This window comes from Neopsephotus bourkii, unplaced genomic scaffold (genome assembly GCF_033783945.1).
Source record: "Neopsephotus bourkii isolate Nb327-2 ecotype Australia unplaced genomic scaffold, CSIRO-AGI_Nbou_v1 NB_1279, whole genome shotgun sequence".
Lineage (NCBI taxonomy): Eukaryota > Metazoa > Chordata > Aves > Psittaciformes > Psittacidae > Neopsephotus > Neopsephotus bourkii.
The window spans coordinates 4960250-4980258 of record NW_026901764.1 but is presented as its reverse complement, the minus strand read 5'-3'; the positions used below and the strand labels follow the sequence as shown (position 1 = coordinate 4980258).

Sequence of the window (20009 nt, the reverse complement as noted above, 5' to 3'; positions counted from 1 at the left end):
GGGGGTATAATATCTGAATGCATTAAGATGTGTATGATCATCTCACTTTTTTTTTTCCTTTTTTTCCTTCCTTCTTTGCATCCCACCCTAAAAAATTTGAATCCATTTATCATATTCAAATGACCTTTATAGCCACATTGGAGTTGAAGACATTGCTTTACAAGTCTCTGAGATTGTTATCCCAGAGGGGTGTATGTGACCTATTAAAAATATAGTAATAAATCTGTTCCTTTACTAGATATAAGATTGTGGGACATGCTTCAGTCAGAAATCTAAAAAATATTGTATCTACAAGAGCAAACAATTACTGTGTATATTCCGGGCCAGTCAGTAATTCTTGGAGCTCATGCCAGCAAAATCTTGCTGTGTCTTGCTTGGTTAGAAGTCTAGCAAAATATTTGAGGGAAACAAAACTGAACTAGTTCCACAGTTTAGGAAACTATTTGTTCTCTTATGTTGGCTGTGTTTTCAGTTAAAGAATAACAATAGTAAAGGTCTTCACATTATTTATTCTTTTTTTTTCTGAATTTGGACTAAATGTGGAACTGGGTTATAAAAACTGGGCCAAAGTGAAAAATTCAAGACATCCATTTAAAATGATTGGCCTTGATTACAGGCCTGGAAACCCTGGGCTTTGTAGGCTTGAGAGTGAAGAAATGGCCAACAGATGTGAAATAATAAGGATACAAGTGGCAGCAAAACCAGAATGTATGATAACAGCGGCATGAAAAGAAGTTGGAGGAAGTATTGGAACACGTGAAGAGAAGGGACAGAAAAAGTGAAAAGGATAATACAGAAAAAAAGAGTTTATTTATAAGACAAGGAGAAAAAATGAAGTTAGTAATGTGGTGTATGATAATGAAATACAGTATTGGTTGTGACAGCATTACTAGTTGAGGACCCAAACCCTAATTTTTTTGTCCTCCTTAGGGTAACAAGCAATTCAGTGCAATTGGGCTTTAGTTACAAAATGGTGATATTTGAATCAATAACCTAAAGTTGGGGATAAATGAAATAGGAAGTAACAGTGAGTTAAAAATGAAAAAATGAGATTGTTTACCATAAATGTTGTTGTAGAATAACTCATCTTTATTTTTCAACTTTGTAGGAAAAATTGATCAAGTATGTAACAGACAGTGAAACTGTGGAGCCAGTCATCTCCCAGTTGGTAACTGTACTTCTGATTGGCTGTCAGGATGCAAATTCTCAAGCCCGACTACTTTGTGGAGAATGTTTAGGTGAACTGGGAGCCATAGATCCCGGGAGGCTCGATTTTTCAGCAAGTGAAACTCAAGGAAAAGATTTTACATTTGTGGTAAGAAGAGTTACTGTAGTGTTTGCCTTTGCATTAAGGAGTGTTTTTAAAGTACTTAAAAGTAGGGAAGCTCGTCATTAGATGCTTTGAAAATCTATACTTACTTTCTCATCTAAACCAGTTTAGAGTCAGTGACTGTTTAGAGAGTAAAGATAAAAAGTACTCTGTTTTAATAAAACTGGTGTTCTGTTTGCAATTGAGGCTGGTGTGGAGGATCCAAATTTTGCCTATGGATTATTAATGGAACTGACCAGAGCATTCCTAGCTTATGCTGATAATGTCCGTGCTCAGGATTCTGCAGCATATGCAATTCAGGTAAGATAGGTGGTTAGATCCTATTTTTTTTCTTCACAAATTATTTCCTATCACACTGAACTCAAAATTACACAATATAAATGTACATTTTGGAGTACATGTTTAAGTATTTCAAACTTCATCCTATGCAGGTAAACAAGGTAAAATGTTATTTGGGATTCTGATTTCTTGGTTTTTAAATGCCTCAGTGCTTACTTAGAATTCTCGGGAGCTGTCAAATAAAGTATTTGTTTGCTTTTGTGTCGTGATACTGATGGAGAGATCTGATGTTTCAGATGTAACTAAGAGTCCAGACACAGTAATTCAAGGAGTAATCCTGAGACTGACTTAAAAATGGTGCAGGTTCCATAGGAAGAGATGAAAAGCAGTGGGTATTCTGCTTACACTTTTACACACAGTAGGGTTTCTTCTTACACTTTTAAGAAGGAACTGAAAGACGGCCTACCCTTATTTTCAGAATCTAGTCTTTTATGCTGGTTTGCCAACTCCAAGCTTATTTGGTGGTTGGGTTTTTTTGGGTGTTTTTTTGTTTGTTTGTTTCTGATCTGGTTTGTTTTTTTTTACTTTTCAAGGGGTTTTGTTGTTTAATAGCTTTGTGAAAACTTCAGGGTAATTATTTGCTCGAGGAAAAAATAAGTGGCTCCATGTAGTCAGTGGAATAATAAGATTTCATTAGGTTATGCACAATAAGCAATCAGACTAACTTCTACTCCTGGCTCACTGGCAGATGTACAGAGTACAAGCTGATGTGGTCCAAACACCACCTTGAGAGTCTGGAGGATCAGTAGTTAACTGAAATCAGCACTGCACAGGAATAGGGGATTAACAATATTGGATGAATGTTTTGCAGTTATAATTTGATTTAAGCATTCTGTAATTCTGTCTCATTATTTCTATATATACACACCATTTTTTGTTGCTACTGTGGCCATGAAATATTTTCAGTGCTAACTTGGTCATGTAAACCATGCCTTTTCAGGAGTTATTGTCTGTCTATGACTGTAGAGAGACAAACACTGACTGCCCAGGCTCCAGGCTTTGGAGGAGGTTTCCTGAGCATGTGCAAGAGATCTTGGAACCTCACTTAAATACACGGTATGTGACAACTTAAGCAATTTCTTTTCATAACAGCTTTCAATACATTTTTTTTAATTGTTTTGTGATTGTTACTCTTCTGTGAAGAGTGATATATGTATATACAAAATTCAAATCAAGTCTTTCTATGTAAAGCTGAATTATCACTGCCTGGAATGTAATTCTGTATAAATCAAACATGTAAAATTATCAACTCATACTTTGCTCAGATCTGCCTGTTTGTCCCCAGAACATCATCTTATACAGTGTATTGAAGCTTTTGTTTCTCTTTTCTCTTCTCTGTGGAAATTCTCACTAGGATTAGAGTTTGCACTCAAATTCATTAGTAATTATTGCTACCCTTCACAGAAGTAGGATGAGCTCACTGGGTTTCAGTTTGACTTTTCATCTGTTGAATTGATAAAAATTATGTGAAGAAAATTTCAAATGGTGTATGCACCTTAATTTTGTATAATGAGCAATATTTTCTTTTTATTTCTTCATGAAGACAGTCATGCTCATCTGTGATAAATTTTACCATTTTATTCAGCAAACCTCTTGGCGTTTCTTGGCTTTCATAAATGTTCTAATTTTTTCCTGTCAAAAACATAGTACTCAAATATTTATCAAACTACATTGCTTAAAATTGATTTGAACAGCACTTTGAAGTATACTTGAATTCTGGTAACATGTTAAATGGTTTGTATTTCATGTTTCATTTTAAAAAGCTCTAGAGTAAAAGATGCTGACTACTGAAAGTGATTTACTTCATTTTGATTTTTTGAATATTCAGTATATGAAATGTAATGCGATTCATAATTAAGTATGCTCTTTTAATTATATAAGAAACTCTATTAAATGGATATTTAAAAATTACAGGTACAAGAGTTATCAGAAGGCTGTAGATTGGTCTAAGATGAAGAAGCCAATTTACTTAAGCAAATTAGGTGATAATTTTGCAGAATGGTCAGCAACTTGGGCAGGTTATCTTATAACAAAGGTAAGAGAATAAATCTGCTGTCTATATTGCTAAGTACAACACAATTCTTGGACTACATTTTGGTTGCTGTATGGGGTGGATGGGGGAATGTGCCTTTTTACTATAGGCCTGTTAAAGCACATACCTACTTCTTGCATCATCAAGGTAATCATGCCTGTTCCCTTCCCAGAGTTATTGCTTCTTGGCTAGGTTTCACAAGTAGTGTCAACGCCAGAAATTTAGGAAGTTTGCCCTTGTCCTAAGACTATTATACAGCTGAAGGCACTGGCAAATGCTTTTGAAAGGTATATTAAATGCTTCTGGAAAACCTCGAATTTACCTTCTGAGTCTCTGACAAATTTCTTTGATTTCCCTATAAGTTTCTTTTATTTCCCTATAGCTCCACAATCCCAGCATATAAAAAGTATTTATCTCTTTCTTTCCCCTTTCCAACATGTGATCCTCTGAAAATTTCATTTCTAAATCAACCACTTTAAGAAGTGAATGTAATCACAATAGCTCGGTAGCTGCACTGTCCTCTTTACAGGCCAGACAGAGAAGAATTGAATGTCTTGGTAACTTCCTACTTTTTACAGGCTTTTAGGGGCAGAAGAGAGGCTGAGTGCAGTAGTAGACTTTTAGTCTCTTAGCTTTTTTTTTTTATGGCCAATGCAAATTGCCAGTGGTGTAGGAAACATGGAAAAGTGGAACATGTAAGCTATGTTTGCCTGTCTTTCTGTGGTATCAGCAATTGATACATGTAATAGCAGCTGCCATCTGGCATCCCTGTTGCAGCTTTAAGTCTGAATCTTCTGTAAGAGACAAATATCATAAAAGTATTTGATGGAATAAAATTTGTGTTTGTCAGCAAAAAGAAATCTAGTAATTATTCGGGCATTTGCACTTCTCTAACGATGCTTTTCTTGGAAATAATATTTTCTGTAGGTGCGACACGATCTTGCCCGAAAAGTTTTTGATTGCTGCAGTATTATGATGAAGAATGATTATAAAGTAACAATTTATCTGCTTCCACACATCCTTGTCTATGTTTTGTTGGGCTGCAGTCAAGAAGATCAACAAGAGGTGAGATGTGTTAAGACCTTGGTAATGTTCTTCCTAAGGATCTGTTCTTAAGAGCTGTTCAACACGTAGACCTACATGAACAAGTTGTATACGTGTTGAACTTCTTTTCCTGTATTAATAATAAAAATTTTCTGGCAGAGTTTTAAATATTCTCATACAAGTTTGTGTTGAACTGCTTTTCTGTGGATTTCCATCTGTTTCTTTCGTAGGGCCTAGAACGAGAGATTACGCAGTTAATTGTAACTGCAGTAACATCAAGAGCTGGAGTGGTACAAAGAGAAGAGAGTGTAACATGAAAGGATTAAATTGAACTTGTATAATTCCAAGATTTCGGAACCATAATTTCTTTTCTTTCCCTTGTATACTCTTCAGTTTTTAAGTGGGAAAACTATTTAGCTACTAGATTTATGCAGTGCAGGAATCAAAGATGTTTTGCGGCAAAACAGAGATAGGAGTGAAGAGAATCATCCGGTCTGCTTTCTTTCACTTTGCTTTTAATGGAAGTTGAACAGACTGAAAAAATGTAACTTATATTCTATTAATTTGAAATTTCACAGCTAACATAGCTGTATTTAAACACTGTGGGTGTGTAGAGGTGTGTGATATTTTTTCTTGTGTGAAACAAGCACATCCATATAAGCATTTGTTATTTATGTTAGCTCATGTTCTGTTGACTAAACTAAACAGAATGCGGGCCTTTCAGTATGTTATTTGCTTAAATATAAGCAAAAAATAGATCTGTGATCTGATAGCCTGTAGATAACTTGACTCTTAACAAACCTTGAAATATTGTATTTGCAGCAGAAGTGCACTAGCATTCATTGCATCTTGAAACCTAACATTCCAGTAATCGTGATGGTTACTCTGAAGCTAAGGGTTTGCTTTTCAAAGGCTTTATCTCCCGGTATACTGTTGCTTGGTTTACAATTTCTTCCTCTTACGATTGGAATGAAGTTTGCAGATAACATCGAAATTATAAAAAAAATAAAGCAGTCTAGTATTTTAGCCTTATATTTGTGTTAGCTGCTGTTTCCTACTATTGTGATGCCCATATGGTGCTTATTCTTATGTCATATTAATGGTTGTGTAGGTTTACATGGAGATTATGGCTGTTCTGAAACATGATGACCAGTCTACCAGGAGACTTGAAGACAGTGCATCTGATCTAAGTCAGCTGAGCACACAGACTGTGTTCTCCATGCTTGATCATCTAACTCAGTGGGCTAGACATAAGTTTCAAATACTTAATGCTGAGAAAAGTACTGGCCAGTCTAGGAAAGACAGAAGTGATCTAAAAAGTGAGTGATGCTTATTTTGTCTAAATAATGGCATTTACTTTTTTCAACTAAGTATTTAAATTTGCCATTTAGGAATGCAGTATTACTATAACATGTTAGTCTGCTTTATGATTTATTACTATCAGATTGCAATTTCCACCTTGTCCCACTTCAAAACCATTGTTTGAATGCTTATTGTATAGATTTAAAAAAAAAAAAAACAGACCAAAAATAATAATTTCTTGGTAGTTTCCTAAAGGTTCAATTTAACGTGTTTTATATAGTCTTGCAGTATGTAGGAAGATTACTCGGATTGTTCTAAATAGATTATTGATGACAGAAAACGGTATTATTAAATTAATCAGATTATGTCACTAATTTACAAAAATAACTGAATTTTGATGCAGAAGGTATTTCTTTAGATGAAACATGATTAGACAGACTTCTTTAAATGTCCCTTTTCTGTAGCATCGAGTAAGAACTATGAAGAGTATCAAAATGTGACGCGTTTTCTGGACCTCATACCTCAGGATACGCTAGCTGTGGCTTCCTTCCGCTCTAAGGCTTACACAAGGGCTGTGATGCACTTTGAATCATTCATCACAGAGAAGAAACAGAATATTCAGGAGCATCTTGGATTTCTTCAGGTTCTGAAGTTCCTTTTGGATTTTGTTTGTTTTAATTTAAAATTAAAATAGACACTGATGAAAGAAGCTTTGTGAAATTATTCTTTGAGATGAGAAAAAAAGATATAGTTAGGCTCTTGCTGTGGGATACAGGTGTTTAATCGTTGGTCTTTCAGCAATATGTAGTACTTCCCCTTTCTTGGCATGCTTCTTGTATGAAAAGGAAGGAGGAGCTTTTTCATGTATAAGGAAAGATTGCAAAAATCCTAGAAATAGTTAAATGTGGGTTTTTATTTCTTTTAGTTAACTCTGTGCCTTTTGGCAGAGAAAACACAATAAACTGTAATGAAAAAAAAAACAAAAACAAAGCTCAAAACACTTTGAAGATTAAATCTCTTAGCTTTCCTAAAGTACAGAAAGAGCTAATGTTGAAAAGGATTTAAACTATTTTCAAGAAGTATTTTAACCTGTGAGATGGACCTTTTCTGGTTCCTTATGGTTTATACTCCTCAGTAACATTTTAAATATGAAAAACTTAGAATGTTGCTTTTCCACCTTAAACAATCTGCACCTTTATATTATGCAGCTTTATAATGTAATAATAGCATTTTTATTTTGCCCTTTATACAGATTGTTTCAGGTAACTTGATGTGCTATTCTTACTCTTTCTGTAGTACGAGATCATGAGTATTACAGAATGATAAGCAAAAATAGGGCTCAATGTTGGAACTAGCCCAGCAAAACTGACATTTTTTTCATGAAAGCTGAATGCCAAGAAGTCCTCCAGAGTAGTTTTTTCTCCATCTTCAAGAAGATGCATGATTCTTAGCCTGTTATATGTAAAATATCTTCATGTTGTCTTAGAGTTGTTTTTAATGTCAATTTCCATTTCTGTTTGAATAAAGAAATTGTATGCTGCTATGCATGAGCCAGATGGAGTAGCTGGGGTAAGTGCAATTCGGAAGGCAGAACCATCTCTCAAAGAACAAATCCTTGAACATGAAAGTATTGGCTTGTTAAGAGATGCCACAGCCTGTTACGACAGGGCTATCCAGCTGGAACCGGATCAGGTAAATTCAAGACTTTTCAATTAAGTATATGTTGCTGCTATTTTTAAAAATCTTCCTTAGTAAAAGCAAGGCGAAGCCAAAAATACGTTTTGCTGAATAATGCCAGTAATTACTGCTATTAGAAGTGTCTATGACCTGAAACAAATTTCTTACTGGGTTGTCTGTCACCTGAAACAAATTTCTTACTGGGTTTGTATTGTCTTTTGTAGGCTTGGGTTAATGGCTGGATGCTTATGCCAAGGTTTTTGCTATGTCAAATTTTGCTAGGACCAATTAAAGCTCAGCCTTTGCATGGGATGGCCAGGAATTGGATTGCTTAAGTATCAATCACTACCTGGTACATGCAAAGAGAGTTATTAAAGCAGATCACTACAGGCTGTATTCAAAGTAATTCTGACTTACGGTTTTGATTATGAACTTCCAGGGAAAATATTCATAATATAAGAACAATTGATTAAAGAAAACTTAAAATTATTCATCTTCGTTCCTCTGACCATACTTCATTCCCAGGGTATGGAGGACATTTTCGTGAAGACTGAAATTGTTTTGGGGTTTGGGGTTATTTCCTTCCTGTGACTTTCTTTCTTCTGGTTCATTTCATTTAATAAATTTTTATTCACTGCTCTGATATGGGTATTAATAAATATAATATCAAACTAGATTGGTGGTGGGGCGCATTTCAAAAATTGCCAATGGTGATCTAAGTTCTTGGATAATCATAGACTTAAAAATTTTGAATGTTCATTTAGCTTATGATGCAATTGATAATGCATTTTCATATTATGAGAAGCATGGAAATAGATGTATTTCCTCATTCAGACTGCATGAATTTAACTGATATATCTGCGTGATTTCCCACCCCCTTCTTTTTTTTTTTTGTGGGTTTTGTGTTGTTCTTTTTTTTCCCCTCCTTTTATTTCTAGATTATTCATTATCATGGCGTAGTGAAGTCCATGTTAGGCCTTGGTCAGTTATCTACTGTAATCACTCAGGTCAATGGAGTCCTTGCAAGCAGGTACTGTAGGCATTTATTACAATGTTTATTTAAGTACTATGTAGCTTTTGTGTTACACCTTTGTCTCAGTAGCCATTTTTTCCTCTGTTAAGCATTTGAGGCTTATCAACCACAGCCAAATAGCAGTGTGAAGCTAGAGAACTTAGCGTGCTTTGTCTATATATTATTTCGTTCAAGTACTTCCTGTCTGCACTGTGTACAGTGGTGATATGTGCTTTAATTCGTAAACAGAATCTTTCTTTCATTGTCTTACATATTACTGGTTCCAAAGCTATTCTGCAGTCTAATAGAATAAAGGGATTGGAAGATGGTAGTTTTTAAAAAGAGCCATAGAATTTAAGTATGCTACTTGGAAACTGAATTTGTGAGATCGAGTTGTACAGCTATCATTTGTTATCAGTGCATATCCTTTGGTTTTATTGAATTTTATTAGAAGCAAGCTTACCTTGTTTCTTTTCAAGTATGAAAAGTTTTATATACAGAATATTTACAAATGTTGTGTAGGACAAACATACTGAGAGGAGAAAGGAAAAACAAAAATTAGTTCAGGGCAAATTTTTATTGCCTTTGCTTTCTTTTATAGGCCTGAATGGATTTCTGAGTTGAACACTTACAGGGTGGAAGCAGCCTGGAAACTGTCGCGATGGGATTTACTGGAAAATTATTTGGCTTCAGGTAAGTTATCGTGATACTAAAATATGAATACTTCCTTGCATGTCTGAACAAGTGTATGTGTTGGTCTAATCATCTTGAATCAAGGGGCAGGTATTTTAATGTTTTAGTCTTGGGTTTTACTGGGGAGAGGCTTGGTTCTGACAGTCTTCTAGAATTTGTAAATGTATTTGCTTGTAAACTTTATAGTATTTGAGTAGAAAATTAAAGTGAGTGTGAGGGCAGCTTTCTTCTGGGTTTGTTTGGGGGAGTGGATTTTGAGGTGAAATTACACAGTATTTCTAAAATTCAGTTAATGAGTTCTTGCAAAAACTTACTTTTCCAGTAATATGTTAAGACAAATTAGCATGTTCCGATTAAGCTGCTTAAAGAAACAGTTTAAGAGGCTTTTTTTTCCTCACTAAAGATGAGAAGTCTACCACGTGGAGTGTCAGACTAGGACACTTACTATTGTCAGCCAAGAAGAAAAATGAAGAAGCTTTTTATGAAAAACTCAAGGTCGTTCGAGCAGAACAGATTGTACCCCTTTCAGCAGCAAGCTTTGAAAGAGGATCCTATCAGCGAGGATATGAACACATTATCAGGTCTCTGTTCTTCATGTCATTATTTTCAAATCCAGAAATCATGTAATCAGCTATGCAGCAGCAAGAATTTTCCATTTCCACAATAAATTGTACTGATGTGCATTTTCTGTCACCTTTTTGTTTCTTCTACTCGCCCAGCTGGAACTCTTTGATTAATTGGGGATTTATCCATCGTGAAAAATATTAACAATAAAACTGTTAGGTATAGTCTTTCAAAATTGGCAAGCAAGTTTATGTAAACATTGGGTAATAAAACAACAATTTTAAGCATGGAATTAAGTAGTACATATAGGTCAGTAATTCCATTAACTTAACTCAAATAGCTTAAGAGCATTGCTTTTAATCTGTATGGTGTCCTAAAAGCACTCCCTTCTTCTATCAGAGAGTAGTAGGAACTGAAACCCCACCTCTTTCAATTTTTTTTACTTTTTTAATAAATATTTAAGGTAGCTGTAGCAGACTAAAAAGTGATTTACCTTTTTGATGAAAAAGGCATGATACTTTCTCTGCACTGTAAATGCATCCTTATGGCAAGATATTGCGTAAAATTTGCCAGTTGAAGTATGTATTTCTCAATTACTCCTTAATTCTATTTTGTGTTGGTAATTTTTGTAGTTTATTTTGTTTAGGAAATGGAGTTTGATTAGTGAGAGAGAGGTGTTTCAAAATAGTTCGATTTAGTCATTGATCTTGACTACTTGGAAGCCCTTAGCCACTGTTTCTCTGTCAGGTATACCCACTTATGCTTAGAGTGCCAGCGAGCCCTTGAGTATTTACAAGCGTTTGCAGCTTTTTAATAATTAATGGCATCTAATAATAATGGTATTTTTAAATAAATGGAATAACTTTATTGTAAAGGAGGTGTTTAAGTAACAGTATATTGCTGCTAAAATGGTATTTACTGAACATATCAGACTTCGTGAAGTTATTGCTCAAAGTAATGGATAGAAACACTCTTCCTAAAAATTGACCTCCTTTCCAAGGAAGCTTAATTTTCTCTGTGTTCAGCAGCTTGGCAGTGGAATAGTGAGGAAATAACTAATCAGTTTGCCAATCTTTGACTTCTCTGTGTTTGGTTTTGCTGCCTTCTCACATTTTAAAACCTCCTACTATTTGAAATTAATTACACAGCCAGCTTTTAGAGCGAAAATAGCAAAAGCTTTGTAAAACCTGCATGCATCTCAAACAGCAAGCAATTTATTTTCTTTTTCCTTTATTTTTCTAACCCAGGTTGCATATGCTGTGTGAATTGGAACATAGTATTGGACCACTGTTTCAGCAACCAAATGGGGATTATGGTAGAGATTCCCTGAATTGGTGTGCTCGTATTGAAATGACCCAAAACTCTTACAGAGCAAAAGAACCCATTTTAGCACTAAGAAGGGCTTTGCTTAGTCTTAGTAAAAGGTGAGAATGTGACTATTTCTTGTCTGTTGTATTGTCAGTAACATTCTGGTTTTCCATATGTATATTAGAAGAGAGAACATAAAACTGTAAACATTTGTTGTAAGCAGTCTTCTCCAGTACTACAAACCTTCAAAATAGAAGGGAAAAGTGGTCTTTATAGGAAAGATAAAGGAGAAGAAGGGCGAAAGAGTATTTGTTTCTAGGCCTAAATGGAAAGAGGGTGAAACAGATATGTATTACAAATAATTTGAAATAATCACTATATAGTAGTAATATTCTGTATTGAAAAATGCTGTTTCAAACATTGTGATATTTACTTCAGATTGTAAAGTAGCATCAATGATTGTAAGTTTTAATTTTCTGCAAAAATATCTCTGCAGCCAGGATTACAGTGAGCTTGTTGGTCAGTGTTGGCTCCAGAGCGCTAGAGTGGCGAGAAAAGCTGGTCATCACCAGACTGCGTATAATGCTCTTCTGAATGCGGGGGAATCTACACTCTCAGAGCTTTATATTGAAAGAGCAAAGTGGCTCTGGTCCAAGGTAAAGAAAATAAAATTGGAACTTTCTTATGTGCAAGATATTAATATTTTTAGCTTTCTTGAACGAAAAAAAGCACACAGTCAGTATATGTAAATTAAATATATCACCTCGGACTTTGGGCACATTCTGATTGCAGTTGAGCCACATGAAGTTTTTACCTCCCACTGCTAGTCACCCCTTTTCTGTATCCATTGAGTTTTCTGTCAGCCATGTGTAAAACTGGTTGATCACCTGCTTCTCTGAAAGCAGCCCATGGAAATTTAGAATATCTTAATAGTAGATGTTTCCTTAATCTGTATCCTTTTAACTAATAGAGGTAGGTAACAAACATGAGACCAATTATTGTGGTAAACCTAAAGGTACAACAATGCTGAGGTAAAAAGAGAATATAAGCATTCTAAGACAGTACCACACACTTAGGGACATAGCTTTGGCGTTTGTACAATTATAAGATGGAAGGTATACATTTCACTGAAAGTATATAAAATGTTTTCTTCTTTCCCTTAGGGTGAGGTTCATCAAGCACTCATTGTTCTCCAGAAGGGGGTTGAGTTATGTTTCTCTGAAAATAAAGCTCCATGCAATAGTAAAACTCAGCTCATCCATGGTCGGGCAATGCTGCTAGTGGGCAGATTTATGGAAGAAACTGCTAACTTTGAAAGCAATGCAGTTATGAAAAAGTATAAGGTAATTTGATGCACTAGTGTTAACAAGACATTAGTTTTGAATAATAATATAGCCCATAAGTAATGTATCATTATGGTCATGATGATGTCAACCAAGGATAACATCAATGGGATTAAATGGTGTATCAGTGTGTAGGAGGGTATTAGTACTTCTTTTAAAGATTTAACTATCTGAATTAGCTTTAATATAACATGTGAGTAGAGGGAAGTCTGCAATTCCCAACTCACTGAGTGGGAGCTAAGAATACCTAATGTAACTCTTAAAGTAATAAACAAATTACAGGAGCGTGGCTTTTTTTTATGAGTGCACAAATTAGAATTTGTCACTAAAATGTGGACTACTCTAAATGAACAGTGAGAACTTGATGATGCGTTGTGCTACTCTTCATTGTTACTTCTCTCTCTGGTAGCAGTTTATAACTGCACTTTATGTTTGCAATCTCTGAAGAACTAGGATGCCTGTAGGAAAAGGGGCAACTGATAGTTTTTCTTCAACAACAGCCCTACACTGCTTCATCTTGCTATACTAGTGAAATATTGCGTTGGCATGGATTAATATTGTCAGCTGAACATGTAGTAGATGCAGATCTTTGTGCATCCTTAAAAGCAGTATGTCTGCCATCTGAGTTTTGGCATTTGATCCTTTTAATACTTACTCCTGTCTTCCTAATTAAAATGCTTTTGGAACACTTATTTAGAGAAAAGTCTAATGGACATATCAAATCAAAGGCAGGTTAAAATAATGGGAACTAATGAATTTTTTGTGGATTATATTAAAATACTAATACTTAGGATTCTTACTGTCAAAATACTGGCACTAGAAACAAGCCAGTGTTATTAGAGAATGGATGGGCCACTTGCTAAGTTGTTCCTTTTCTAATGTATGGATTTAGAAGGAAGAAAAATGTGAAAAAAACCAGAATCACTTAGGTAGGAAACAACCTTTAGGATTTAATCTGTCATTAACATTCTACTGTTTAACTTAAAAAAAAAAAAACAACAACAAAAAACAAAAACTAAAGGAAACCCAGTATTGAGTCTATCAGGATCAGAAATTTAATAATATTTTTCATGGAACTGTAATCTTTCCTCGTTGACAAATCCTACATCATCTTCTCTTGAATTATCTTGCTCTCTCCAAATCCAAAATGTATTTTAAGAACAGACTTCTAGCTTGTACAGGCATTTATCTTGGGGCCAAATTACAATTTTTGGAGTTAAAGTTACAGTTAATAGTTCTTTGCACTTAGTTTGCATAAAAGGAATTAAAACAAGATTCTTGTTTATTGAGAAGATGTTTTTGTTATTATTTTACCTAATTTCATTTTAAATTTAGCATCTTCCCAAAAGTAACTATCTCTTTTTGATTTTATTGCAGGATGTTACAGTATTCTTGCCTGAATGGGAAGATGGACATTTTTATCTTGCTAAATACTATGATAAATTAATGCCAATGGTAACTGACAACAAGATGGAAAAACAAGGAGATCTGATTAGATACATAGTTCATCATTTTGGGAGGTTAGACCCTAGGGGAACTTTGCTTAGTTTCTATAGAAGGCTGACTATTACCTTGGGAACAGAAACCTGCAAAAACCCTTTTACAGGAATATATTGTCTTACAACAAATCAGACTGACTTGGGTTTTTTATGCAGTATTTTAAAACAAAATGCTGCATGCTTCCTTTCTGTTTTCATACCTATTCTTACTTTTGCCTTCTGAATAGGCAATTATCTGTCTCATGCAAGACAGATGCATTAAAATGTTGAACATATATTTCTGAAGTCCAGAATGGAGTGTGAAACAATTTAGGATGTAGAATTTGTAATGCTTCTAATATATATATCTCATTAACATGGTGTGCTTTAAACATGTAATTACAGGTCCCTACAGTATGGAAACCAGTTCATCTATCAGTCAATGCCACGAATGCTGTCTTTATGGCTGGACTTTGGAGCAAAAGCATATGAATGTGATAAAGGTAGAAGGTTCTTTCCCAGTACATATTTCCTGTGTCATGCTTTTGAATATATGATTGAAAGAGCAGTGAAGTATGTTTCCGGTTCTTTGTTTAGACTTATAACCTGAGGTAATATGGAAACAAGGATTATTCTTTTTAACTACAGGATGTTCGTATGCAGGAGAGTTATTTATTTAAATTAAACACTCCAGACATTCTTTTAAAATATATAATGAGATAGCATTGTTCCTCGGGTAACTTAAGTTGATAAACAGATTTAGGAAAACTTCTTGCATGTCACCTGCCATCTTGAGTTTTCTCAGGAGTAATGAATAGTGCTTTTGTATACACTTGCTGCAGTAGAGTGTCAGGCTTTGGGGCTTTTTTCCTATTTGTCTTTGTTCCAGTTGTTGAAGGAGTTTTACTGAAATTTAAATGGAGGGGGGGAAGAGGAAGGAAGGGGAGGAGCAGCATCTAGGCATGTGAAACTACTCCCATAGATGCATTTTGGGTGGGATTCTTTGTACAAATGAAAAATGCAAACATTGCCTGCAGGTCTAGAGTGAAGCAAACAGTTCCAGCTCCTTGATCTTGACTGAATTCTATAGACAGGCCAACTGAATTTCGCTGCAGGCGCATCAGATGCTGCTTTCTGTGTTGATTTGCTACTCATGCTGGGCCCTCAGGGGCAGGCGTGGAGATAGGAGCAGAGGTGTTAATTTCATTCTTTGTAAAAAATTCCTTCATTTCCTCTCCACTGAAGAATCCTTTTACTGGGCACAAAAATGGAGTGTCCTTGTTCTGTGCCATTGCATCACTTAAAACATCTATTATTCTTCGAATTTGAAGAGTGTAAAAGAGAGCATTTCTAGTATTGTCTATTCTATGTTCTTGTTGTCTCTGCTTGTTTGTTTCGTGATATTCTGGTTAAATATGTTTCTGTACATATTTGATTTAAATAATTTCATGTTTCCAGTGGGGGAAAAAAGGAGAATAATCTTGTCCCCTTGTGTTTTTCAGCTAGTCGTTCAGAACGTGTTCAAATGAAAAATGATTTAGCTAAAATAAATAAGGTGATTACAGAGCACACGAATCACCTGGCACCTTATCAGTTTCTGACAGCTTTTTCTCAGTTGATCTCCCGTATCTGCCATTCTCATGATGAAGTCTTCGCAGTTCTGATGGTGATTGTTGCTAAAGTGTTTTTAGCCTATCCCCAGCAAGCAATGTGGATGATGACTGCTGTGTCCAAGGTACTTTGAGAAATATAGCTACAGCTTTATTAAGCTTATAAAAATGCTTTCATTAGAGAGAAATGTGAATATTACCTATTTTAAAGATGATAAGGAATTAAGAGTTGCAGTAGCTGTAATAGTGTTATGGAATAGGACAGCAATGCTATGACTGTAAAAGATGATATTGCAGTCAGACATTACAGATATTACAGTTTAGATATTACTGGGTTTCAGATTACTATTCAGATATAACGGTTCAAATGTTCCAAATTAGAATGCTAACATACATCCTGACTTGTATGATATATTAGGAAAGGAAGTTTGAACAAATAGCTGATGAATTGGGTAGTTATAAACAACAGATTTTGTTGGTTGTAGTAATTGTAGTAGTGCTTCCAGTTTAATAATCAAAACAATCAACTCTTTGCCTTGATTAAAATGAGATAGATATACCTAATATTACCTGGTGCTTGATCATTCCATAGCAATTTGGAAAGCATGGTGTATGCTATTTCTTTAAGGCTGTTGAAGTAGCAGTCCGGATACACTGGCATATTCTTGAGTATTCGCCTTTATGTCGTGAGACTCCCAAGAATGATTTCGGAAAGTAATAGCCCCCACACATACACCCCCTACACCTCCCCCGGTTGTAACACTTTAGTATTTTTTCAGGTACCAAATTTCAGTTGGAGAACATCCTGATCCAATTATTAAATATGACAATCAGTAAGCAGCAAAAATAATGTATTCATTATTGTGGGGTGTTAGGGGTTTTGGGGATTCTTTAATTGATTTGACTGTTTTAATAAATTTGACCTTTTCTCTTTTTTCCAGTCCTCTTACCCTATGCGTGTCAATAGATGTAAGGAAATTCTAAACAAAGCTATTCACATGAAGGAATCTTTAGGAAAATTTATTGGAGATGCAACACGCCTTACAGATAAGCTATTAGAGCTATGCAACAAACCGGTACTTACAAAAATAACCAAAGTAATGCATGTAATATGGTAATTTAAAGATGTTATACAAAAGCTTCTTCTGACAGCCTTCATTAGCCAAATCTATACATTACAGCAATTTAACAGAAGCTACGCTAACCTGTAATTTTTTTTTATTTTATTTACTTGATAAAAATATTATAAAACAGTAGAAAATAGTTCTAAATTGAGCACACAGCAAAGTGTTTCAGTACATAATGGTACTTTTCACAGTGTGTGGGCTATATATTGTTTTCTGCTTTCATGTATCATTTTGGCCCAGTAGCATTCACAGAGTTTTACTGTAAAAAGAGGCCAGTTGTGGTCTTTATGAGAAAATGAACTTGATAATAAAGGTAAAACTAAATAAATTCATTCATTATTCTGTATTTACATTCAGTGTGAAAAATACATATGAAGCAATGGCCAGATATGTTTTCTTTTGACCACTGCCTTTTAATTTGAGATTTAATTTGTCATTTTTTCGTATCACCATAAGCATTTATTATTATGTTATTCACTAGTTAATGTGAAATTGCAGTAAACTTTAGGTGTTTATTTTTAATATGTGAACATTTTTTTTTTTTTTACAAGGTTGATGGAAATAGCTCAACATTAAGCATGAACATTCATTTCAAAGCACTTAAGAGACTAGTAGAAGAGCATACATTCAGTGAAATTCTCATTCCCTTACAATCTGTAATGATACCAACTCTCCCTTCAATTCCTGGTACACATGCTAACCATGACCCTTTTCCTGGATGCTGGGCCTACATTGCAGGCTTTGATGATACGGTAAGCCTCTGGGTGGCAATTTGTTGAACAAATGTGGCTGCAAGCATAACTTGTTCCCTAGTAATGGAGGAATGAGTAGGAAACTTCATTATTACTTTTGTGGAAACTGGGTGGCTTATGTCATAACAACCTGAGACAGATACAGCCTCTTGATACTTCAGTAAAGTTTTGGCCTGAGGTTATTGTGCTCTAGCACCATGGAAGTGCCAACATGATTGGTTTCTGTGGTTTGTTACAGTTAGATGCTTTATTTTGTATGATCTGATAAAGGTCTTAATAAAGAATTCAATTATTTCCTTAGGTGGAAATTCTTCCCTCACTTCAAAAGCCAAAAAAGATCACCTTAAAAGGTTCAGATGGGAAATCTTACATTATGATGTGTAAGCCAAAAGATGATCTAAGAAAAGACTGTCGGCTCATGGAATTCAACTCCCTTATTAATAAGGTTTGATGACTTAGATAATCAGAGGCTTTATACTTACTGACCATAACAAAATGCTGAACTACCTAATGAAAAAAAATAAAACAAACCAAACAACTTGGATGCTTCATTAGGGACTGTAGTGATAGGACAAAGGATAATGGGTTTGAACTTAAACAGGGGAAGTTAAGGTTAGCTATAAGGAAGAAATTCACTACTGTGAGGGTGGTGAGGCACTAGAACAGGTTGCCCAAGGAAGTTGTGAATGCTCCATCCCTGGCAGTGTTCAAGGCCAGATTAGATGGAATCTTCGGTGGCATGGTTTAGCGTGTGGTGTCCCTGCTCATGGCAAAGTGGTTGGAACTAGGTGATCTTAAAGTCCTTTCCAACCCTAACCATTCTATGATTCTAACTTACTTTGAGATAAAGCTTACTGAAAGAAAAGTGAGCTATTGCAAAATATCTTATTTAAGCAGAAATTGGTAGCAATTGGTAATGTGTAACTTCTTATGGACTTGTGAAAGCAGTAACAAAGCATGATGTTTTGCCAAAACAATTGCTTATTCCAGCAAAAAAATAGAGGAGAGGTTACTTATATTAAATAAGTAACTGCAAACTTTCTGCTGTCATGCTTCATACTTCTTATTCAGAATTTTCTAATATTTTCTATAAGAAGTAGGTCAATTCGTATTTTCATGCTAAAAGTGTTTTAATTCTTCTTGCTTCAGTTACAATTTGCTTCTTAGCAATATACTTCAGGATGAAGTACCATGTTTCCCATGAGGTTCAAGCATCTCTGATAGCATCTCTAGAACACTAAAATACTCCTTTTAGTTGCTCTGTTTAAGGGATTAAAGCCTTGTAAAAGTTACGCAAGTTACAAATTCTATTGCAAAATTCTGTTTTAAATTTCTTTCGAGACCAGATGAACATTTTGTTTGTATTTGACCTACTGCAGACAGTGAAGCTTAGATTTTTAAATTCTGGATCATGTAATTAGAAAATAGGTATATATAGGATGGTTAATGTTACTGATACATTTTAATCCTGTCTGTTATCTGCTAATCTCATTTTTCCTTTTGGAATAGTGCTTAAGAAAAGATGCGGAGTCACGTAGGCGAGAACTCCATATTAGAACCTACGCAGTTATTCCATTAAATGATGAATGTGGCATAATTGAATGGGTGAACAATACTGCTGGTTTGAGAAATATCCTGATAAAACTTTATAAGGAGAAAGGTAAAGAAATATATTAGACTGTAGTGATACTTATTTTCTTTAAAGAGCTTGTATCTCAATTAGTAAATGAGACAAACAGCAAGGATCAGACTAAATTCTAGGAAGATGCAGTCATGTGTATGTTTATCTATCTGCAGTATATTATTTAGTACATGTGGTAGACTTAAATGGAAGAGAATTGGTGCTTGCATTGAGCAAGTTTCTTACAAGAACTGATAACACAATCATCTTAATATTTTATACAATGATATAAATAATTTCATCAGCAGTGCCAGCAGCATTGTCGTTTATGTGCAGAACTGAATAACAGAAGAAACTGTGGACTTTTTCTTTAATCTTCTGTTTTTCATTTCCATTACATTTATGTGAGATAATTAAGATAATTCATAACCAAATCAAGGTTGAGAGTACAGTAACTTTCCAGGGAGATCAGATTTCTTTTTATTTCTTGTTAACAAAGCAACTTTTTGGTCAGTGCAAGAAAGCGTGGGGGAAAATGTCATGCATACTTTGTATGTATGTATACAGAAAGCTGCAACTTTGGAACTCCAAATAGCTCATCGATATCTGAATATATCTCTGAATACAGTGAATGGCTTTATGAGGGTAGTTTCGGTTTGGTTTGATTTGGGTTTTTTGTGCATGTGTGTTCTACCCATCTCACTCCTTTGTGGTCTGGCAAATAAGCCACAGGTTTTACCAGTCTTCTCTTTTAGTTGACATGATGAATTTTTTATT

The 20009-nt window shown here is 34.9% G+C and overlaps 1 protein-coding gene across 1 annotated transcript in view; it reads left to right on the top strand.

Moving 5' to 3' along the window:
- Nucleotides 1–20009, top strand: part of ATR (ATR serine/threonine kinase) — a 42018-nt gene that overhangs the window by 18165 nt on the left and 3844 nt on the right. The window contains exons 22-42 of the mRNA XM_061365270.1: nucleotides 1109–1315; nucleotides 1517–1630; nucleotides 2610–2725; nucleotides 3584–3704; nucleotides 4629–4766; nucleotides 5857–6064; nucleotides 6512–6690; nucleotides 7575–7739; nucleotides 8663–8754; nucleotides 9338–9429; nucleotides 9833–10010; nucleotides 11241–11417; nucleotides 11798–11957; nucleotides 12465–12644; nucleotides 14022–14164; nucleotides 14528–14625; nucleotides 15625–15857; nucleotides 16674–16808; nucleotides 17411–17611; nucleotides 17913–18056; nucleotides 19121–19271. Of these exons, the coding sequence (XP_061221254.1) occupies nucleotides 1109–1315; nucleotides 1517–1630; nucleotides 2610–2725; nucleotides 3584–3704; nucleotides 4629–4766; nucleotides 5857–6064; nucleotides 6512–6690; nucleotides 7575–7739; nucleotides 8663–8754; nucleotides 9338–9429; nucleotides 9833–10010; nucleotides 11241–11417; nucleotides 11798–11957; nucleotides 12465–12644; nucleotides 14022–14164; nucleotides 14528–14625; nucleotides 15625–15857; nucleotides 16674–16808; nucleotides 17411–17611; nucleotides 17913–18056; nucleotides 19121–19271 (3232 nt within the window). The remainder of the gene's footprint in view (nucleotides 1–1108; nucleotides 1316–1516; nucleotides 1631–2609; nucleotides 2726–3583; nucleotides 3705–4628; nucleotides 4767–5856; nucleotides 6065–6511; nucleotides 6691–7574; nucleotides 7740–8662; nucleotides 8755–9337; nucleotides 9430–9832; nucleotides 10011–11240; nucleotides 11418–11797; nucleotides 11958–12464; nucleotides 12645–14021; nucleotides 14165–14527; nucleotides 14626–15624; nucleotides 15858–16673; nucleotides 16809–17410; nucleotides 17612–17912; nucleotides 18057–19120; nucleotides 19272–20009) is intronic.